This window comes from Typopeltis vanoorti, chromosome 18 (genome assembly GCF_054136105.1).
Source record: "Typopeltis vanoorti isolate ZY-2024b chromosome 18, IOZ_Tvanoo_1.0, whole genome shotgun sequence".
Lineage (NCBI taxonomy): Eukaryota > Metazoa > Arthropoda > Arachnida > Uropygi > Thelyphonidae > Typopeltis > Typopeltis vanoorti.
In genome coordinates this window covers 6467593-6491178 of record NC_143566.1, presented here as the reverse complement: position 1 = coordinate 6491178, position 23586 = coordinate 6467593, and the positions used below count along the sequence as shown (strand labels likewise).

Genomic DNA, 23586 nt, shown 5'->3' with positions numbered 1-23586 from the left:
CACTCTTAGAGGACATAGGTCATCACTTATCATAAGCAGTACCCCACCACCACGCTTTCCCCTCCTATCCTGGCGAAAAATGCTATACCCAGCGACTTCTATTCCTGTTGTTATATCCCCTTCTGTCAACCATGTCTCAGTGATTGCAATAATTTTTGGCCAGGCTGATGCTATCTGCGCCACCAATTCCTCTCCCTTATTACGGATACTCCTGGCATTAGTATACAGCATATAAATGCCATTGTTTCTATACCCAGCATTATCTCTTCTGGACTCCACTGGGCTCAGTGTTACCTGACATTGTCTCCCTTCTCCCAAGTATCCATTCCCACAAGAGGCCACCCCTGCTATCATCCTCCCTGGGACACACTGACTCTGTTATATTACTTTTGCTTTGTTATATTAAAGATAAACATAATCTCCAACTAAAAGTTTATTTTAACAACTATCTGTCTTACCTCCTCCAATGATGGCTTCAATTATTATGAAGGCTGTATCAATCTCTTTTGTGAAATCTTGCACAGCTTGATTTGGATCTTCATATGTGTGTGGATCGACATAGCTCTTGGAACATCCAGAAGGGGTGAAGAGTGGAGTTAATACTGAAAAGAATATATCAAATTATTAGAAAAATTATAAAATTAAGCCAGTACATGTTAATTTCTACACTGCAGGCCACTTGAAAGTTTGCTGAGCCACAATTTGTTTATTCATTTGTTCTATACTAGACAAACATGGTAAGAGTAATTCAGTACATTGTGCTGAGAAGCACCTTCCACAGTCAGCCATTTTGTCTAATATCCCATAGTTGTAAGATATGTAAGGACATAGAATGCTAAAAAATTCTCCACAACCTGTAGGAATTTAAATAACAAAATTAGAAACTTAACAAAAGTCTTTATTAACCAGATGTATTTGCAACAAATGACTACCAAAACTACCACCCCCAAACAAAAGAAAACCCTTCTTCCTAAAAAATATTCAAGTTTCTATAATACATATAGTCTTTAAATATAGCTAAAACACAGCAACTACAAAGTTCTATTCACAACCAATCAGAAACTATTTAACCTTTTAAAACCCAAAATTACTCGAACAGATAAAGAAATAAATAGAATGTATCACAAGAATGAATCACAGTGTGTATGTATTAGAAACATGGGAAATGAAATGGTTGCATTGACTGAATTCATTCACCCAAAATTGTTGGAATAAGTAAGACATGGCTGGATGGGGATAACATCCTAACGGGAATAGGAATGGAAAGGTGTGATGTGTTTTGTGAAGATAGAAAGTGTAAAAAGGGAGGGGTTTTTAATTATGGCAATATAGACTGGGATGATGAGATAGCAACTGGAAGTAAAGAAAATAAGTCTCTTGAATTTTTGAGCGACAACTGCCTTAGCAGTATGTAACAAAGGGCACACAAGGATTGAGGGTCTTGGATTTGAACATCTCATCAGAGGATGCAACTATAAATGGACATTGCAAAACATATTAACATGTAAAGACACAGTTGTCATTCTCCCTCTTTATAAGGCTATGATTCACCCACATCTTGACTGCTGAGCACAGATTTGGGTCCTCTCCACCACCTCCTGATGTCTAAGAAACATGGCTTCAGGAGGTGGTGGAGAGAATTCAGAATTGAGTGACCACAGAGAGTGACAGATTTGTGGGATGCTCCCTATGAAGAAAGATTCAGGGTGTGTAGGTTGCTGAGTTTGGTTAATAGGTGAAGGAAATAGAGTCTTATAAGTTTTAAAAGAGGCATACCGCGAGTAGACATATCGATACAAAATCAATAATGGAAAACTCGCATACAAAGATTATTTAATAGTATAATTTTTGCCTGTGTGTCACAGGCATCTTCAGTACATTTTAAGCTCAAATTAAACAATAACTGACAATTCCAAAAAGCACCACCTAAGTAGCTGGTGTAAGATAACTAAAAAGGTCAATAAATTTCCTAACAAATGTATACAATAAAAAGTTAGGAAAGATTATCTGATTTATAAAGTACTATCTCCCATAAAGGGAATAGACATAAGCCGTCGGATTTGTTTAAGTTAGGAGATTGAAGTAGAGTTTCACGTTTCTTTATAAAGGCGTTCCATGAGGAACCGACTTTTGTGAAGGACTCTTGTCTTTCTCCAATGAACTCTATGTCTAGTGAAGATGGCATGTTCTGCAAGTCCAGACTTTTCAGGCTTAAAGTATTCAATATAAGACTGGTGTTCTTATAGCCAAATAGAGGCAGATCTTCCCGTTTGTCGGAAATAAGATAATCCACAAGAGTACGGAATCTGGTAAACACCTGGATGATTAAGATGTGGAATGATTCTAGTAGTAAGACTTATACGTTGGTTGGACATAACTGGTAATTAGTTTACGGAATTAACAACGCATATAAAGTATATTAATTAAAGGTAACTTTAATGAATAACTTCTATATTTCGGCAATGTCACATTGCCATCTTCGGGAACATAAAGATATGGTATGTGCACTCAGGAACTAACACAAAGCAAATGAGGCAGAAAGCAAGAAATTAATATTGTTTCTAAAGTCCTAATGGTGCCCTCTTGCAGGCTAATTTGGTAGTCTTGGCAGTTGGGCTGAAGTAGCCCAACTGCCAAGACTACCAAATTAGCCCGCAAGAGGGCACCATTAGGACTTTAGGAACAATATTAATTTCTTGCTTTCTGCCAGTTCCTGAGTGCACATACCATATCTTTATGTTCCCGAAGATGGCAATGTGACATTGCCGAAATATAGAAGTTATTCATTAAAGTTACCTTTAATTAATATACTTTATATGCGTTGTTAATTCCGTAAACTAATTACCAGTTAAGATGTGGAAGCTTGTCCTTAGGAGAAGTGAGAAAGGTGGAGATTTTTCTAAACGGTCGAAAGGCAACAAAAATATTGTGGTTTTAAAACTTTTGCAATAAGTTCACTAATGCCTTGTACATAAGGGATAGGAATGTGCGTTATTTCTTCTGTATTTGAAGAGGAAGATATATTAAAACTACTCAATATAACCATTAGATAGAAAGGAAGAAGTTATATATTGCAGTTCTTTCTGTAAAAGATCCTCTGAAGAACAAAAGAAGTGGGCCCGATGAACCAGTGTTTTAATAGTTCCTGCGTTTTGACTGGGATGGTGATGAGATTCAGCATGGATATAATGGCCTGTATGAGTCTTCTTTCTATAAACTGAGAAATGTAGGTTACCATCTGGTTGACGAAGAATTAGATCTAAAAAGGCTAACTGCTTATTTGATTCTACTTCTAGGGTAAACTGGATCCTAGGATGAAGTGCGTTTAACCTAGTGAGAAACTGTTGAAGTTCATCAGAAGAGCCATTCCATGCAGCAAAAATGTCATCAACATATTTGAACCAGTGAGTAGGTCTGGGAGAAACGTTATCAAAGATATGTTGTTCAAAATGTTCCATAAAGAAATTGGAGATAGCAGGAGAAAGAGGACTGCCCATTGCTGTTCCTTCAATTTGTTGATGCAACTAACCAGAATGTATTACAAAATCAAATAATTTTACATTGTCTGAAGGAAATTCCTGTTGCAGTAATACAATGCTTTCTGAAAGAGGCACATTTGTAAATAAAGAAACAACATCTAAACTGATCATGATATCAGAATCGTCCAAATGAAGATCTGAAATTTTATTTTTGAAATCCAAAGTATTTCTCATATAAGTATCAGTTCTTCTAGTTGAAGAGGAGAGTAAATTTGATAAAAAATTTTGGGATTTTGTAAGCGGGGCAACCTATACAATCTACAACTGGTCTCAACAGAATGCCTGGTTTATGAACTTTCAGAAGACCATACAATCTAGGTGGATGACTGAAGAAGGTTTTAAGTTTTTTCTTTTGATCTTCATTCCATGTAGATACATTATCTATAAGAGAATTAAGTCTCTTCAATTGACTCCCAGTAGGATCTGATGTAAGAGGCCTATAAGTTGAATAGTCGCGAAGTAAAAGAGACATTTTTCTCTCATATTCCTTCCTATCTTGAATCACTACAGCCTTCCCTTTGTCAGCTTTCGTAATAATTAAATTATGGTCATTCTTCAGTGATTTCAATGCTTTAAACTCAGAGTAAGGAAGATTAGGATGAGGAGGCTTGGCATTAAAAAGAATTTTCGCACATTCAAAACATAACCTGTTGGCTGTTTTTTGGGATAAGGATCATATACCTCTGTCTATGTTACGAAAAAAATCCATAAGGGGCACCTTATTAGGCGTAACAGCGAAATCATGTCCTTTTGATAAAACAAAATGTTCACAGTCTCTTAGTGGACGTCCGGAAACATTTATAACTACTTTATCTAGATCAATAGCATTATTACTGGATCTAGGTAGGCTGACCAGTGATTCAAATTTGCATTTTAGCTTGTCACGAGAATCATTAAAGACCTTTAGGTAAGAATTCGAACTATAGTATTAAAAGTTTCAACCATTAAAACAGATTCTAGAGCATTTTTGATGTCCATAATTTCTCTATTTAAGAGGGCAAGAGATTTTTTAGCTTCTTGTAACTGATTATTTAAAAGAGACTTACTAGCTTTTAAGTAGATCCGATGAGCTTTTGGGGACCTAAACACTTATTTTATTTTACAACAGGTAGGAATAACCTGAGCCATCTTACATCATTTAAGGAATATTAATCTGTTAATGCATTTGGACTTCTTTACTAATACTTTACCGTATCTAGCAGATTGTTTGGAAATAGACTCTCCATGAAGTCTAGTAATAAGTTTTAAAACAGGTATACTGTGAATAGACATATCGATATAAAATTTTTTTTTTAATTTTTTTTTTTTTTTGTTAGGAAATTTATTGACCTTTTTAGTTATCGTACATCAGTTACTTAGGTGGCACTTTTTGGAATTGTCAGTTATTGTTTAATTTGAGCTTAAAATGTAATGAAGATGCCTGTGACACACAGGCGAAAATTATACTATTAAATAATCTTTGTACGTGAGTTTTCCGTTATTAATTTTGTATCGATATGTCTACTCATGGTATACTCACTTTTAACATATACACTGGTTTCACAGTTTTTAAAAACCAACAAACCCTATTGCATGGTTTATTCTTTATCCTTTCTTGTTTTATATTAGTACAAGAATCATAGTGCGCTATGCTCTAACCATAAAATACAGAGTAACAGCTAATGATTATGATTATGTAGGGTGTTGCTTAACACTTTGACTGCCGTATGCAACAAGTGTGCATCACACATACACCTTCCGTTAGCTCCATGTGATATGCATCTGTTTCAGAGGTTAACTTGTCATTATTCCTTAGTGAAACTGAAACAGCTATGTCTCACAGTAGCTATTTTTAATGCATGGGCTGTATATACGCATGGCCTGGTGCACTAGAAACCAAGTTTAGCCAATCAAAATACTTGAAATTTTTCATGTATCAAAATAAGAAAATATATGTATATATTTTTACTATTTTTTCACAAGCGTTTCAATAAAACACAGGAGATAAATTGAAGTATTTATTTGAAAATGCAAGGAACGAAAGCTATTTTGATTTCAGCTTGAAGACAATAAATGAAACATTATTTTTAGTCAATAAATGAAAAAAAAAAAAGCTAATTGCTAAAGGGTGCAATCATGGGCTTTGCAAAAGCATGTCAAACAGTAATATTTTTTGCACTAGTCGCATTTCCAAAGAGATGTTGATGCTTTCTTAGCTGCAACATTTCTGCCACTTTCTGTTGATATTTTGTTATAGCAAACAACACAAATTGTTTTCACAGCACGGTTAAGGGAAATAATCACTAGAATAACAAAATATGACGATTCAGTGCAGTGGCTTGTGATGACGGGAAAAAAATTAGTATCGCGGCAGTTAAAGTGTGAATATATATCAAAGTTTTTGGTAGAACGTTTGTGCAAAATGATTATTTTTGAACTTTCAGCAGTATACTTCCATAAAATAATATCGTAAAAATATTATTATAAGAAGAAATCCGCAATGGAATAAGAATCATTATGAGAAATCTGACCCATTCAGCGATGTATCTATCATCATGATTTAGACTCGTGCATGAATGGAAGTGGCAAGAATTGGCAAGAATCGAACACAGGTATTTCAAGCAAAGGGCTTTTTCTATACTGACTGAGCTACAGAGGTGCAATATCTATCATATGGAAACAAAAATTTATTCATTCTCTTAGCATTGAAAATACAAACTGTGCATTAAACTTACTCACCACTCTACAAAAAAAAGAAAAAAGAACCCCCCCCAATACTCTCTTACACAACTTCCATTGATGAGAAGAGATTGGCCCTAAGATCCAAAGACAATCCTAGGGAATTTTTTAGCTATGTGGCCAGTAAGAGGAGAAATGACTGTAGAAGAATGATATTGTGGGATAAAAATGGGAATAGAGTGACTGATGCAGAGGACATAGTGGAATTGTTCAATGAACACGTTACTGGAGTATTTCATCCTAGAGGAGTCTGTTTTAATGCTAGAGGGATAGGGCAGGTACGAGGTTTAGAGGTACAGGAGGAGAGTGTGTTTCAGATACTGAGTACTCTGGATGTCAGTAAAGCTTTGGGACTGGATGGTCCACGAGTTTTGAGAGAATGTGCTAGGGAACTGACAGTGCCTTTAACCTGGCTTTGCAATGAAAGTCTGGCTGCAGGAAAGGTGCCCAGGGAATGGAAGGAAGGTAAGGTAGTGCCATTGCATAAGAGTGCTAACAGACTGGAAGTGTCTAATTATAGGCCAGTCTGTGTGTCATCAGTAGTTGTTAAGATCTTGGAGAAAGTAGTGAGGGACCGTATACTGCAGTGGGCAGATGAGGGTAATGCCATCAGTGAAAGTCAATATGGATTTGTGAAAGGGCACTCTTGTTTTAGCAATATGCTAGCCTTTTATAATAAAGTTATAAGAACATTAGATGAGGGAAAGGCATATACTGCAATTTTCTTAGACTTAGCGAAGGTATTTAACAGGGTGCCACATGATAAGCTGATATTTAAGTTGCAGCACATGGGTGTGGATGTCGGATTGGTCAACTGGATTCAGGATTGGCTGTCTGATAGGTATCAGAGAGTTGTGTATGGTGGAGCAGTTTCAAGGAGGCAGAGGGTTACAAGTGGGGTACTACAGGGTTCAGTACTAGGACCGATATTGTTTAACCTTTATATCAATGACATTGCCAGTGGATTGCAAGGAGATATTCAGTTGTTTGCAGAAGATGTGAAGCTGGGAAGGATTATTAGTAATAGTGCAGATGTGGTAGCCATGCAAGAGGATTTGAATAAGCTAGATAGATGGGCAAATGAATGGGGGTGTCAGTTTAATGCAGCAAAATGTAAGGTCTTCAGGTTTCAGAAACATCGATGGGACACTGCATACTCTATGGGAGGAGTTATACTGGAGGAAGTAGTGGAGACAAGAGATCTGGGGTTGATGATTGATAGAAACCTGAAATTTAGGAGTCATTTTGCAAAGGTGGTGAAGGTAACACAGAGGATTGCTGCAATAATGAGAAGGACACTAACCTGCAGAGATAAAACAGTTGTCATTCCATTGTATAAGACCCTGATCAGACCACACTTAGACTATTGTTCTCAGATTTGGTCCCCAGGATTTGAAGGGGATAAATTAATTGTGGAAAGGGTACAGAGATGGATGACAAAGATGGTTTCAGGACTGTACAATTTTGGTTATGGGGATCGGCTGAGGGAATGTGGACTGCAGAGTTTGGTGGATAGAAGAAGGAGAGGTGATATGATTGAGACTTTTAAACTGTTGAGAGGTGGTTACAGGGTTGACACTGGGGAGTTCTTTCGCTTGGTTGAACAGCAGGAGGGAGTGATGACAAGAGGCCATCCCTGGAAGTTACGAAAGGAAACTGTGAGCAAGAGGGTGAGGAGTAGTTTCTTTGCATGGAGGGTGGTTGAACCGTGGAATGCATTGCCTGATGGAGTGGTGAGAGCGAGAATGGTCAATGAGTTTAAGGGTATGATAGACTTTGTGTTTCTTAGGGAGGACCTCCCCTCAATGAGTCTTGACAGACTTTATGTTCTTAGGAAGGACCTCCCACGATGAGTCTTTTGACTCCATGGAGGCCTGAATAATAATAATAATCTCCCTGCCCACATGTTCTCAATTCAATCTATCATCATATTATTTATTTATTTATTTATTTATTTTTTGCAAATCCCACCCAAGAAAATTGAGGGAAGATTGTAAACTAGGGTACATGACTACCATGAATGGATTAATGATTTCATATAAGTATTTCTTTTTTCATTTTTATTTATTTATATCACATTGTATGTTTTGAATCCAGAAATATGATCTAAAACTCAAACTTTTTCAAGCAAAGCCATTTCAGGAAACGGTCTGTTCACAAAGGAGAAAGGTGAGATGTAAATAATGGTAACGGTTCTGAGTCAGCATGCCGTGAGGTGGATGTTGACAGGATATATTTAGTTAGAATTTGCTATATGTCAGGGAATGTGGAGGGAGGTGATAAAGAAATGTATAAACAACTTGGATTAATGAACAGGAGAAGGGTGATTATTATGGGCGATTTTAATTATGATGATATAGGTTGGAATAAAGAGATAGCATTCCAATCTATATTGCCATAGGGAGGCCATAAGAGGTCTGTAAGGTGTCTAGTGATGGAAAAGAGCTCCAAAAAAGATAAGTGCTATTTTGAGTAATAACTGACAATATTTCTTGAATAATAAATAAATGGTAGAACACTAAAAAGTGTTGTACCATTTATTTTTGATAAAGAAGTGTGTCTGCATTACTTTTGGTATGACTTCTGAGTGATTTATTAAATGAAATTGCCTTCTTTAAACAGAACACAATGGCAGTACTCACAAGGTCAACAACACAGACATGGCCCAGGGCATCTAGGTGAGTGCCACAAAAATCAAGTGGCTTTAACAACATAGACTTCACAAAAATGATTCGATATCGCGAGTGTAATATATATGCATGGCAGAGTGTAAAGGATATGTTCGAGTGGGGGGGGGTGAGAGAGAGAGAGAGAATGAACAGAGAGGAGAGACAGTATGGATTTGAAGGAAGTGTGATATATTATTAGACCATGAGGCAATGAATGCAGAACAGACAGAAAAGAAAAAAGATGGCATAAATGAAAGAAATGAAAATGAAACAAAAGTTAGTGAAACAGAGGGAGTGAAAGAATGTAAGAATGTAGAAGTAAGTGAAAGTTAGTGATAAGGGAGCAAAAGGAAGTATGAATAAGGAAAACAGAAGAAAGTTGCGGCAGAATGAGAGGCAGCAAGATTACGGAAGTGACAGAATGAAATTGTCGGAATGCTATACTTGATGAAACAGTTATTGAAAATGAAAAATGAAATGTGGAATATGCAGGGTAATATTAGATGTTTAGTGGAAACTAATGAAAGAAAAAAAAAGGATAAAAGAGATGACGAGTGATTTGAGAATAGCAGTGTATGGAGATTACATTGTTAGAGGATTAATTAATGAGAGAGAGACCATAAGGTCTGCTATCCTTAGCTTCATGCTTTGAACATTAGCAAGAGAATTGTGATGGTTGTGGGGACAAATGATTTAAGTGGACATAAGGAACATGTGAGGGCAAATATCAGGAGGTTATTGAGAAGAGTGAAAGATAACAGTGGGAAAGGTTGTCAGTGTGTTGACTAGATATGACAATCATGAGTTGAGATGGATAGCCAGAATCACAAATGGTATGCCAGATGAGCTGTGTGAAGATAAGGGAGTACAGTTTACAGATGTATAGCATGTGTTTGAGGGAAGAATGGAATTTTATAGCAGGGATGGGTTGCATTTGAATGGCTTTGAAGTGAGTGAACTGGAGAAAGTGTTTCTGGATGGAAGTACTGTGTGTGTGTGATGCATGTAAAAAATCAGAAGTAAGAGATTAAGTGAAATATCAGGAGAGTGGTATCGAAGAGACAGAAGTGCTTGGCAGTGGAAACAGTAGTAGTAGTGTTAGAAATAAAAAGAGAATGTAAATGCAAGAGGAACAGGGAAACGGGGAGGCTGGGGTGAACAGGGAGACATGGCATAGGGAGAGTGCATGTTGAAAGTGGCAGTGAATGTGTGTATGAAGATGGAGTATATTGAGATGTGGGTGGGGAAGTTGACACTGAGTGTATAAATGTGGTAAGTGGTGATAAAGGTGATTGGGCAAGTGTGGTGGGGAAATCACAACCAACAATTGGCTTGGATAGGACTGGTATTAGACCCCAAAATACACTGATTTTATTTACAAATGCAGAAATATTAGAAATAAGAGAGATCAATGGTTTCACTGACTGACAGTTTATTTGCCCCAAAATCACTGGAATAAGTGAAACAATGTTTAATCAAGATGATATTCTAACAGGAATAGAAATGGAAGGATGGAGTATTTTTTGTAAGGATAGAAAGGACAACAAGGGAGAGGGGGGGGGGGAAGAGGAGTACTGCTGATGATAGCAGATGAAAATTACAGCACATTGCCTTATACAATGGTATAAGGCAATGTGATGTAATGTGGAGGTTGACAGGAATACATATTTAGTTGGATGTTGCTATAGGCCCAGAAATGTGAAGGGTGGTGATAAAGAAATGTATAATCAACTTGGATTAGTGAACAAAAGAAAGGTAATTATGTCTGATTTTAATTATGGTGGTATAGAAGAGATATCTTTTGGGAATAAGGAAAATGAATTTGAGATATTGAGAGATAACTATCTCAGGTAGCATGTAAAGAAGGGCATACAAGAATCTAGAGTTTTAGATCTGATCATTTCATCAGAGGATGCAACTATGAGTGCAACTTTCCTCCAACTGGTGAGAGTGATCACCTGTGTTGTGGCTAGTTATGCAGACTTCTGTGAGGAAAGGATGTATATGAAATTATAAGGCTGGTGATTATGACAAGCTTAGGAAACAGCTTGGAGCTATAGCATGGAATTTGAGCAGTAAAGAAATAAATGCTGCTTTGGAACTGACAACGAAACACATAACATCATCAATGTGTGAATGTATTTTGAAGGCCAAAAAGTTGAACAAGGTAAGTGTAAAATGGATGAATGTGGAGCTTAAGCATGAAATCTGGAAAAAGAAAGTACTTTGGAGGAAGTATGAGATGAATATAATAATAATCAGTTACATGAAGAGTATAAAGAACAAGCCAGGAGAATGACTCAGTTAGTAAGGAAAACAAAAATAGAGTATGAGCAGAAATTGGCAAATCGGGTGAAGAAAAACACTACAGAGTTTTTTTAGATATGTAGCAAGTAGAAGAAAGATTGATCATGGTCTAATGATGTTAACAGATGAAAATTGTAGAATGGTAACTGCAGCAGGAGACATTGCTGAGGTATTCAGTGATCAATTTATAAGGGTGTTTCATCTTGATCAGGATAAAATCATCAGGAACTTAAGTGTATAGGACATAGGAGAGGATGACTTAATAGTGAGTGGGCAGGAGGTATTTGAGGAAATAAATAACCTTGATGTCAATAAGGCAATAGGATTTGATGACACATCCTAAGGAAATGTTCCAGGAAATTGGCAGTAGCATTGGCATGCCTGTTTAATAAGAGTCTTGCAACAGCACAGGTTCCAAGGGAGTAGAAAGAAGGTGAATTGTTCATATTATTTGTTCATATAAATTGTTCACAGATAAGGCTGTCGCTTCAAATTATAGGTCAATCTGTATATCTGGAGTTGTGGTGAGGGTACTAGAGAGATTGGTGAGAAGTAGGATGCAGAACTGGTTTGAAAATAGCAGTATTCTTTGTGGTTATCAGCATGGATTTGTTAAGGGGAGAATCATGTTTTACTAACTTACTTATGCACTATAACAAGGTGACGAATATCTTTGACAGAGGAAATGCATATACAGTGGTGTACTTGGATTTTGCAAAAGCTTTTCATAGACTGCTACACGAGAAGCTGTTAAATAAATTGAAACAGATGGGATTGGATATCAGACTTCTAAGTTGAATCAGCGACTGGCTGTTAGATAGGTATCAGAAAGTTGCACATGGGTGTGAAATCCTGTAAGAGGAAGATCACTAGTGGTGTACCGCAGGGGTCAGTTTTTGGACCATTGTTGTTCAATTTGTATATCAATGATATTGTGATGGATTTAACTAGTGATATGCAGCTGTTTGCAGGTAATGCAAAATTGAAGGGAGAGCAATGCAGAATCAAGCAGCTGTTACTGCCTTACAAGAAGACTTGAATAGATTGCATGAATGGGCAGGTAAGTGGAAAGATAAGTGGAATGTTGCAAAGTATAAGGCTTTGAAATTTGGCAAGCAACAATGGGATGCAGAGTATAAACTTTGAAGTAGGTAGAGGAAATGGGAGATCTGGAAGTGGTGGTGAACAATAGGACCTGAAATGCAGGGGCCCCATTGCACAAGTTGTGAAGATGTTTCATTGGATAATGGCAATGATGCAGAGGATCCTCACATGCAGAAATAAAGAGGTTATGATGCCATTTATATAATTCCTTGATCAGGAATTCCTTCATATGGATTATTGTGCACAGACCTGGTCGCCAGGCTTTCATGGTGACCAAGATATGTTGGAAAGAGTCCAGAGAAGATTTACAAAGATTGTCAGTGGTCTTTGGAATTTTGAGTACAAGGACAGATTAAAAGAATGTAAATTGCAAAGCCTCCTGAACAGGAGGAAGGGGGGGGGATATGATTGAGACATATAAGCTAGTCAGGTTATTATCAGGTTGATATGGAAGAGATTTTTCATAGAATGAGAGGGGGGGGGGGTAGAACAAGAGGCCACTGCTGGAAACTGTATAAAGAGGGTGTGAGCAAAGGAGTAGGTTCTTTGCATAGAGTGTGGATCATTTTAAGGCACAGTTAGATGAGCATTGTGTGCAATAACTTGTACTTCCCACAATGAGTCTCTGACTGCATGGAGGTCAGGTGTTAATAATAATAATATTGAAGAAGAATTTAAAAGGAGAGAATTTGTTGAGAGTAACTGGGGATGAAGTAGTGAATATATTAGCTAAAATTTGTCAACAGGTTCAGAAAAAAATACACTGGCCTAGAGATTGGAAAACATCAGTATTCATCCAAATACCAAAATACATGAGATGGATTATAGAAAGAACAAGAGAATTTAAGAAGGAAGTATTCGTCTGTTTTATTGATTATAAGAAAGCTTTTGATTGTGTGGATACCAACAGACTCGGATTGTAATCAGATCAGTAGGAATAACTGAACATCCAATTCTCATGATAAGAGAGCTGTATGACAACCAAGAAGCTTTAGTAAAAATAGTCTTTGGAGAAACAGACAATGTTAGAGTGGGAAAAGGGGTGCAGCAGAGTTGTATACTGTCGCCCTACCTTTTAAATATTTACAGTGAATATGTTATGAGAATGGCTGATTTAGACAAAGATCCAGCTGGAATTAGGATTGGTGACAGAAAAATAAATAATTTAAGATATGCAGATGATACAACCCTCATAGCAGAAACCAAGGAAGAACTGGAGCAGTTAATTCCATTGGTTAAGATAGAAAGTAGAAAATAGAAAGTAGCAAAGTCGGGCTTAATTTAAACATCAGCAAAACAAAAGTGGTGACTTTTGACAGTTTAAATCAATTTATAATAGAGAAATAAAACAGAAATCATTGAAAGTTATGATTTACTGGGGTCCAGAATCAGAAATGATGGTAAATATCAAGATTAAATTAAAAGAAGGATAGTCATGGGGAAAAAAGCAATGTTAAATGTGGCAAAAATTATGAAAGATAGAGGTGTGATTAAGGTCACAAAAGTTAGAATTGTCAAAGAAATGGTATTTCCATTAGTGATGTATGGGTGTGAAAGCTAGATTATTAACAAGAAAGACATAAAGCAAATTTATTTATTGGAATTATGGGCATGGAGATTGACTGCAAATGAACAATAAAAAGACTTTAGAAAGTATAAAGACATAATGCTCCTTGGAGATAATGATCACTAAACAGTTGATGCACTTTGGTCATATTATGTGAAGTGATTAATCATTGGAAAAGGCAGTTATGTTGGGGAAGATTGAGGGAATGAGAAGAAAAGGAAGCCCACAAAAGAGTTGAATGGACAACATGAATTTACAATTACTGAAAGAAAGGACAAGTGAGATAGTGCACCTCTGTTCACAGGATCACCAAGAGTCAAAAATGACTGGATGGCACATAACAACAACATTACCAACAATTATAAACTTGATTTGAAATTTCAGCTAAAATAAAAGCAGGATGGAAAAATTTTAAGCCTTCTGGAGTTATCTTTCACTCTTCTCAATAACCTCCTGATATTCACCCTAACATGCTCCTTATGTCCACTTCGATCATTTGTCTCCAAAACCACTATTAATTCTCTTGATCATTTCTTCCTCATGTCCATTGCCTGAATCATCCTACTCATTCTCCCTCCTGGATAGCAAACCTTATGGAATCTCCATACACTGTTATCCTGGAATCAAAAAATCAAGTCACCTCTTTTACCTTGTTTTCTTTCAATCTATTATTTTTCACACTTTCATTAGTTTCCACTAAACATGTAATATTACTTTGCATATTCCTCATTTCATTTTTAATAACTGTTACATCAAATCTTCCATTCCAACAATTTCACTATGTGTCACTCCTGCAGTCTTGCTACCTCCTTTCATTCGTACTTCCTTTCACTCCCTTATCACTAACTTTCACTTCTACATTCTTGCGTTCTTTCACTCCCTCAGTTTCACTAACTTTCATTTCATTTCTCTAATTTATGCCATCTTTTATCTTTTCCATCTCCTTCACATTCATTGCCTTGTGGTCTAATAATAATATATCACACTTCCAACAAATCCAGACTTTCTCTTGTCTCCTGTTCATTCTCTTCCCCCCCCCTCCACAAACATTTCTCACGCTCCACCATGCATATGACATTGAATCATTTTTGGAAAGTCTATGTTGTTAATGCCACTTGATTTTCACAGTGCTTGTCTAGTTGCACCGGTTGATGCCTGAGTGGTTGACTTCGTGAGTACCACCATTGTGTGCTATTTAAAGAAGGCAATTTCTACTAATAAATCACACCAAAAATTATGCATACACACTTCATTATCAAAAATAAATAGTACAATACTAAAATTCATGAAATATTGTCAATTATTACTCAAAATAGCACTTATCTTTTCCAGAGCTCTTTTCCAACACTACACATCTTATGGCCCTCTAGTTCCCAACTCTCCACTGTCATATGGCAGTGTAGTTTGCATTATTGTATACTACATCAATTGATACACAGTCAATAAGCACTACATAAAGAATTTTGGCATTTGAAAGAACTTGTTACAGGAAGATTCTAAGAACAGGATGGGTCCAGAAAATCACAAATGAAGAGCTCTATTGGAAGATACAACCAAAGAAGAATATAATGCAGAAGATTATACAACAGAAGCTGCAATTATTTGTACACATCTGCAGAATGAGTGAGGACTGGAAGATAAGGACATTCATGTTTGTTATTATGGATGATGTAAACAGAAGAGGCAGACCATACAGAGAATGGATAGATGACATAAAGGACTGGTGTGGAATGGGTTTACAGAAACTGCGACACTGTGCACTGGACAAAAAAAGGTGGAAGAGAATAGCGAAGGAGGCATCAGACACCAATGGGCAGCGAGCCCATGGCTCATGATGATGATGACATATAAGTATATTAAATGCTGAGATACTTCATATGCAAACTGTTGTTTGCTAACACTTGGATAAAGGACTAAAGAAAAATGTAAGTAATTTCATGTCAAATATAAACTTCTATAGATTATGTGAAGTTATACTAATCGCTAAAGGTTTACAGCTTAAATGTTGGAAGAAGAAAATTTCAAGTATAAAATATACTAAAAAGCTTTCCAAGCATTTAATTATATTAAAAAAAAAAAGATGGCTGCAAAGTAAACCATAAAATAACTGTTGACTCCCTTACTTTCCCAGCTATGATATTCCAACTTTTCATCTGGAGGTTTCTTTTTTGAAACACTAGAATTCCTGGAAAAGAACATTTACATAGAGTAAATTGAGGAATATTGTATATTCCTAAAATATATCCATGAATTTATTAAATATAAATAAATAAATACATTCTTGGATTTATTATTATTATGTGACACTTCCAGGGAGTCCAAAGACTCATAGAGGGGAAGGCACCTGCTCTACCACTCTCTGTCTCCACTGCTCAATCCACCAACTACAATGAACCGCAACTGCCATCATCATCATCTACACCACCACCATTAGTATTTTCACAGACAATCACAAACATCCATGCCCATGGCAGGATTTGAACCTTAGAAGTCAAATTATGCTTTAAATATGACATAGGAATTTTCTCCAATTTGCTGATGGTAAAAGTGACCATAAGGTACTTTCCTAGGTATTAGCAATCATGTGAGTAATTAGTAATAATAATAAAAATATATTATTTTTATTGCCAGAGATCTACGTTCCACAGTTATCTTTAAGGATGACAGTGGAAATCCAACTTCTTGACTGATTGTTGTTGAAGTGAAAAAAGATGGTGAATATTCCTCTCAGTCCAGTTCAGCTCCAATGAACTTCTGGTGATTTCCAAATTGGAGCTGCACATCAAAAGCAATCCATTTGAAAAAATGAGGAGCAGGCCAAAAACAAGGCAAGAAAATCATTCTATAACCAATCTGAAGGGTTTTATTATTATAATGCCAGCCTGGTTGGCGAGTGGTTAGCGTATCCGCTCTCCAGGAAAAAGGCTGTGGGTTCGAATCCTGCTTTCGGCATGGATGTTTGTGATTGTCTGTGAAAAATACTAGTGGTGGTGGTGGACTGTAGATGGCATTTGTGTAGATAATGCAGTTGGTGGATGACAGGTAGATGAGGCTGAGTGGTGGAGATCAAGAGTTGTAGAGTAGGTGCCCTCCCTCAATGAGTCTTGGACTCCCTGGAGGTGTCAAATAATAATAATAATAATAATAATAATGAGGATGGATTTCTAAAACATGTTACACTGCTAGATTAAGGATTTATTGGTGCCAAGCACAGCAAAGGTCATACTGCACCAAACCAGCAGGTTACAGCAGTAGTTGAGGTAATAATAAACAGTAATTAAGAGAAATTAGTAAATATTATTATTATCCAGGCCTCCATGGAGTCAAAAGACTCACCGTGGGAGGTTGTTTCTAGGAAACACAAAGTTTATCATACCACTCCTTGAACCCATTGACCGTTCCTTCTCCAACCACTCTCTCAGGCAATGCATTCCAAGGTTCAACCACTCTCCATGCAAAGAAACCACTCCTCACCCTCCTGTACACATCCTCCTTTCGCAACTTCCATGAATGGCCCCTTGTCATCGCTCCTTCCCGCTGTTCCACCAAGTGAAAGAACTCTCCAATGTCTATCCTGTAACTGCCTTTCAACAGTTTAAAAGTCTCGATCATATCACCTCTCCTTCTATCCACCAAACTCTGCAGTCCACATTCCCTCAGTCGATCCTCATAACTCATATTGTATAGTCCTAAAACCATCTTTGTTATCTGCCTCTGTACCCTTTCCACAGTCAATTTATCCCCTTCAAATCCTGGGGACCAAATCTGAGAACAATAGTCTAAGTGTGGTCTGATCAGGGTCTTATACAATGGAATGATAATTCTTTTATCTCTGCAGGTTAAAAACTAAAAGAAAAAGTTAAAAACTTGTATTTTGACTTTTTTTAAAGTCAGATAATACAGCAGAACAGCCAACAGGGATCTCAGAATCTTGAACCATCAATACAGATGGGAAGGAAATCACACTATTCTGCTGTGGGTGTGCATTAAATAGCTGCATATAGACAGAAGAAAGGGTGCAAAACTTCCTTAGTTGGCAGTGAGAATTGAATGAAGGAACATAAACTTGTGATGGCAGAATGCTGTTATGTTTGGTGCAGGTATTGTTGTCAACATTCATGCCAGTGACATGCATAATCTCTTTAATATGCATACCAAAGGGATGGATGGCAGTCTAATGTGTGTGTGTCTGATACTGAACCTCCCATAGTAGAGAAAAGATGCCCAGTCCACATAGGATGCTCTGGAAGAGACCATCTTCAGGATATAGTTGAGAAGAAACTGTTTCTAAGTAACAGAGCAGGTTCATTTGCTTTTACATAAAGACTTTGAATGAGCAATATGAAAAAAGCAAGAGTAGATATCCATATTTCATGAGGACAAATAGGATCCAACCATTATAGACTACTCAGCCTTGTGAAATCATAGCCTTGGGACCAATAATCTAAATTTGAACATATATGCACTAATAAAGATGAAGCAATGAAGGTTATTATGATTATTATAACACTCCCCATGGAGTCAGCAGACTCATCGTGGGAGGTTCATTCAACTGACAACATATTTATTATATAGAATCTTAAAATCCTTAATACTCCTTGAATTAACAACACATTCTGGTAATGAGTTCCATTCACTGACAATTCTCCATGTAAAAAATCTGTTCCTCACATCCCTCCTCACCACACTTTTACACAACTTCCAGGAATGACCTTTCTTTCCCTCTAACCAACTACTCATTTTATAATCTCCTCTTGATTAATCTGATAAAATCCTCTCACTAACTTCAATGTCTCTATCATATCACCTCTCTTCCTCCTATCCACCAAACTCTGCAATCCATATTTCTTCAACCTCTCCATAGTCAGCATTCCAAAGTCCTGATATTGTCTTAGACGCTCATCTCTGGACTCTCTCCAATGTGTCCACATCACATTGAAAACCAGGTGACCAGATCTAAGCAAAAAAGTCCAATGGTCTGACTAGTGCCTTATACAGTGGCACAACCACTTCCTGATCCTTACATATTAGCGTACTTCTTATGACAGCAGCACTACAACGTGCAGCCTTTGCAATACTAGCAATGTGCCTATAAACTTCAGTCTGTCAACCATCACTCTCAAATCTCTGATCTCATCCATCTCCTGCAGTACGGCACCACTGATACACAGCATTATATTTCTGCACTCCAAAATGCAACACCTTGCACTTATAGATATTGAAAACTATCCCCACTCCTTTGTCAAAGTAAAAAGTCTATTCAAAACTTCTTGAAGAGAATTAACATCATCACGGGTCCAATCCCATCAGTGCTACTTATAATTCTTTTCAACTTTGTATCATCAGCAAATAACTGAAGAACCCCAGTCAGTCCACATGATATATCATTTACAAACAAGTTAAACAGCAGGTGCCCAAGAACAGAACCCTGGGGGCATGCCACTGGTTGCTCTTCTTTTTTGGAACACTGCTCCATCATACACAACCTGCTAGTATTGTTCAGAGAGCCAATTTCTGATCCATTAACCAATATGCTATCTATTCTCATCCTCTGCAGCTTGTACATCAAGCTGCAGAGGATGAGAATGTGGTAATCTATCAAATGCTTTTGCAAAGTCTAAGAATATCACTGTATATGATTCTCCCTTATCTAACACACTTGTCACCTTATCATAAAATGCAAGTAACTTACTGAAACAGGACCTACCCTTTACGAATCCATGCTGACCATTCTTTATGATGGTCCATCAACCCAATCCTGCATTCTATTCCATCTCTCTCTCTCCAACACCTTGACCCCCAACAACAGTTATACAGACTGGCCCTATAGTTGGAGACTTCTGTCTTAGAACTATGCTTGTGGGGTGGTACTATTTTGACTTCTTTCCATTCCTTTGGAACCACCCTACCCACTGCAAGACATTCATTAAATAACCAAGTCAAGGGCATAGCCAACTGTGGTACACATTCCTTAAGAACACATGGTGAAATGTCATCCATTCTCACAGCCTTATTCACATCAAACCCAACCAACATCTGATACACCTTTGTTTCTTTCACTTCCAATTCTCCTAATACTTGCCTCTCTTCTATATATTCCACTGCATCATTGACATCAATATGATATATGCTGATAAAATTATCATTCAATAATTCCACTATATCCTTTGCAGCTGTTAGTCTGCTGCCATGACTATCCACCAATGTTAATCTGCTATAATTATTCTTGCTCTTGCTTACCATGTAGCAGAAAAATTCCCTGAGTTAACCTTGGCCTGACCAGCCAATCTCCTCTCATACTGCACCTTTTCTTTCTTTATTATTATTATTATTATTACGGGTATCTCCATGGAGTCAGTAGACTCATCGCGGGAGACCCAAACTAGCAAAACAATATCTGTTATATCTCTTCTTGAATTCATTTACAGACAAAGAGCTCACAACTAAGTCAGGCAATGAATTCCACTCATTCACCACCCTCCAGGCAAAAAACCTTGTTCTGACACCTTTGTTAACCACACTCTTCTTTAATTTCCAGAGATGGCCTCTTGTTCTTCCATCACTGTCACACAGCTGAAACATTTCCCCTGCATCAATCCTATAAAAACCTTTTAGTAATTTGAATGTTTCTATCATATCCCCTCTTCTTCGCCTATCAACCAATCTCTGCAATCCACAAGCTCTCAATCTATCAATGTAGGGAGCATTTTTTATATCACTCACCAACTTGGTCACTCTTCTCTGAACCCTCTCCACAGCCTCCTCATCTCCAAGGAATCCAGGTGACCAGACCTGAGCACAGTAATCCAAATGTGGAAGTATCAATGCTTTATAAAGGGGAATAATAACCTCTTTATCTCTGGATGTCAGTGTGTTCCTCAACAACCAAGTAATCCTATGTGCAATCTTGGACACCTTAGCAATGTGTCCTCTGAACTTCATCTCCCTATCTACCAATACCCCTAAGTCCCTAGCCTCATCAATCTCTTGGAGTACCTTTCCATCGATGTAGTACACAGCTGGTAATCTTTTAATCCCAAAATGCATGACTTTACACTTTTCCACATTGAACTGACATCCATTTTCTTTTGCCCATTTTACCAGCTTATTTAAATCCTCCTGCAAACTTTCAACATCAGCTTGATTTTTTATTGCACTACACAACTTTGCATCATCAGCAAACAACTGAATATCTCCCTTTAAGCCATTTCCTATATCATTTATATACAAATTAAACAACATTGGCCCAAGCATCTGATACATCTTTGTTTCTTTCACTTCCAATTCTCCTAATACTTGCCTCTCTTCTATATATTCCACTGCATCATTGACATCAATATGATATATGCTGATAAAATTATCATTCAATAATTCCACTATATCCTTTGCAGCTGTTAGTCTGCTGCCATGACTATCCACCAATGTTAATCTGCTATAATTATTCTTGCATGCTCATCACCTTTGTAGCCTGCACTTTATACTCTTCATGGGTCCAATCACCACCAACTGCCTTGTACCTCCTCCATAACATTTTCTTTTCCAGCACAGCTTGCTTTTAATTTTACTGTTCATCCATTTCACTCCCACTCTATTTACTCACTTAACCCTTGGTATGCAGGCATGTATTGCTTTTGTCAGACACTGCCTTGTGAGTTTCCATGCATTGTCAATATCTTTTTCGCTCAGCTCATCTACCCAACGTACTGATGTTAAGTGGCTACAGAACTTCCTATAATCATTTGCTTTATACTTCCATATGTATCCATTTTCGGCAGTGACCTTTTTCTTGTTTCATCACTTCACAAACAAGTACCTCATGATCACTCTCACCAATCGATGGCAGTGTCAACGCTTCATTAACAACTACATCTTGTGAAGTTATCACCAAATCCAAAACATTAAAGCCTCCAGTTGCTTCAATCACATGCTGCTTAAGATACTTATCTCTCAGACATTCCACAAACTCGCTCTCTTTGTTCCCATACACTATCTCCTCCTCCTCCTTCCAGTGTATATTCCTATTATTAAAGTCTTCCATTGGGATCACCTTCTTTTTACATGCCCAACTAATTTGCCTAAACATTTCACAATTGGTTTGATCCACATCCCATTCAGTAGCAGATAGGGTGTGAAGGAGAATAAAAGCTTTCTTGAACTTTTCCCTAAGCAGATAAATGTGTGAAAGAAACTAATCTTTCTGTCAAAGATGAGTTTTAAGAGCTTGGCTTCTGCTGCTACTACCGGAATAATACTTTGTCCAATTCTTAACCCAATATCTGGATGAAGACTGTGTTTTCAGCAAAGTGTACACGGACACTTTTTTCTGTTGAAAACCTGAACCTGTTACTAAGAACTCATAAAGAGATTGCTTGTTGAAGTTTTTCTATGACCATCATGTTATACAATTGACAGTAAATTATGAAATCATCAACATATAGAGTATTGCCTACTGTGGGAGGAAGCTATTCAGTAATTGAATTAACTTTAATAGCAAAGGGTCACACTTAAGACAGAGCCTTGGGGAACACTTTTTGATGTAACTGAGATAACATGCTTCTCAATCAGACTTGGAACTCTTGGCTAGACAGAAAATTTTTAATAAAAAGGGAAGGTGTCCTTTTAGACCCAAGTTATAAAGGTATATTATTTTTTCATACCTCCATGCTGTGTGACAAGTTTTCTGATGTCAAAGGACACTGAAACCAGATGTTTCAAAAATGCATCTCTTACATGTTCCTAAATGGAGAATAGTAGGAGATCAGGGGAGAACCAGAGGTCGTCCCTGGAAACTGTATAAAGAGGATGCGAGTAGGGGAGAGTGAGAGGCAGGTTTTTTCGTGCAGAGTTGTGAATGCCTTGCCTGAGAGTGTGGTGTCTGCAAGGAGTTTGAGTGTATTTAAGACACGGTATGATGAGATGTGTGTATGATAAAAGGACCTCCTGGATGAGTCTTTGACTCCATGAGGTCTTGTTTAATAATAATAATAATAATAAATGGCCAAATGGTCCAACATTGAATGCTGTGTATCAAATCACATTGTGTGCTGGAGAGAAGATCGTTCATTTCTAAATCCCATATAAGTCTGGCATTTACCATTTTCTCCAATATCTTGTAGAGACAGCTGGTCAGAGCAATAGGTCGATAAGTGCTTGCTTTTGATGGATTATTTCCTGTTTTTGGGATGGCAGTCACAATTTATTTATGCCAGGAATCTGGAATCTAAAAGTAGTTCCAGAGAACATGACGGAAGACATTTTATCATCTCATAATGAATGCCATCAAACACTTTGAACAGATTGTGTGTTAGAGAGAGAGTAAAAGAGCTCTTTTTTGCTTCCTCCTTAACAAATGTCTTATTGTGCAGTAATATAGTCCTCCTTGTAGAAAAGTTGGGCAATGTTTCTCTTGTTGTTCTTTCAATAATAAAAACCTGGAGGACATGAAGCTATTGCAGAGATTCTAGTAAAATGGTCTTCCAAAGTATCTGCAGTAGCTTTGGGATCAGTAAAAATACATCCATTATGGTCCAAAGTAGACAAAAGGTGCATGCTATATCTCCTTTTCATATTCCAGATTTTATCCCAAACAGTTTTTGTTTTGATTAATTGGTGATGTAAATTGAATCATATAACATGCTAAAATTAGCCAGAGCACATTTAAAAACTATTAGATTTGATATTG

General features: G+C 37.1%; 1 protein-coding gene across 2 annotated transcripts in view; it reads right to left on the bottom strand.

Annotated features, from left to right (window-relative positions):
- Positions 1–23586, bottom strand: part of LOC150096472 (ephrin type-A receptor 4-A-like) — a 709579-nt gene that overhangs the window by 272954 nt on the left and 413039 nt on the right. For both annotated transcript variants that reach the window (XM_090407961.1, XM_090407962.1), the window contains exons 9-10: positions 16028–16089; positions 459–602 (exon numbers count right to left, since the gene is read on the bottom strand). In XM_090407961.1, coding sequence (XP_090264087.1) covers positions 459–602; positions 16028–16089 — 206 coding nt within the window. The remainder of the gene's footprint in view (positions 1–458; positions 603–16027; positions 16090–23586) is intronic.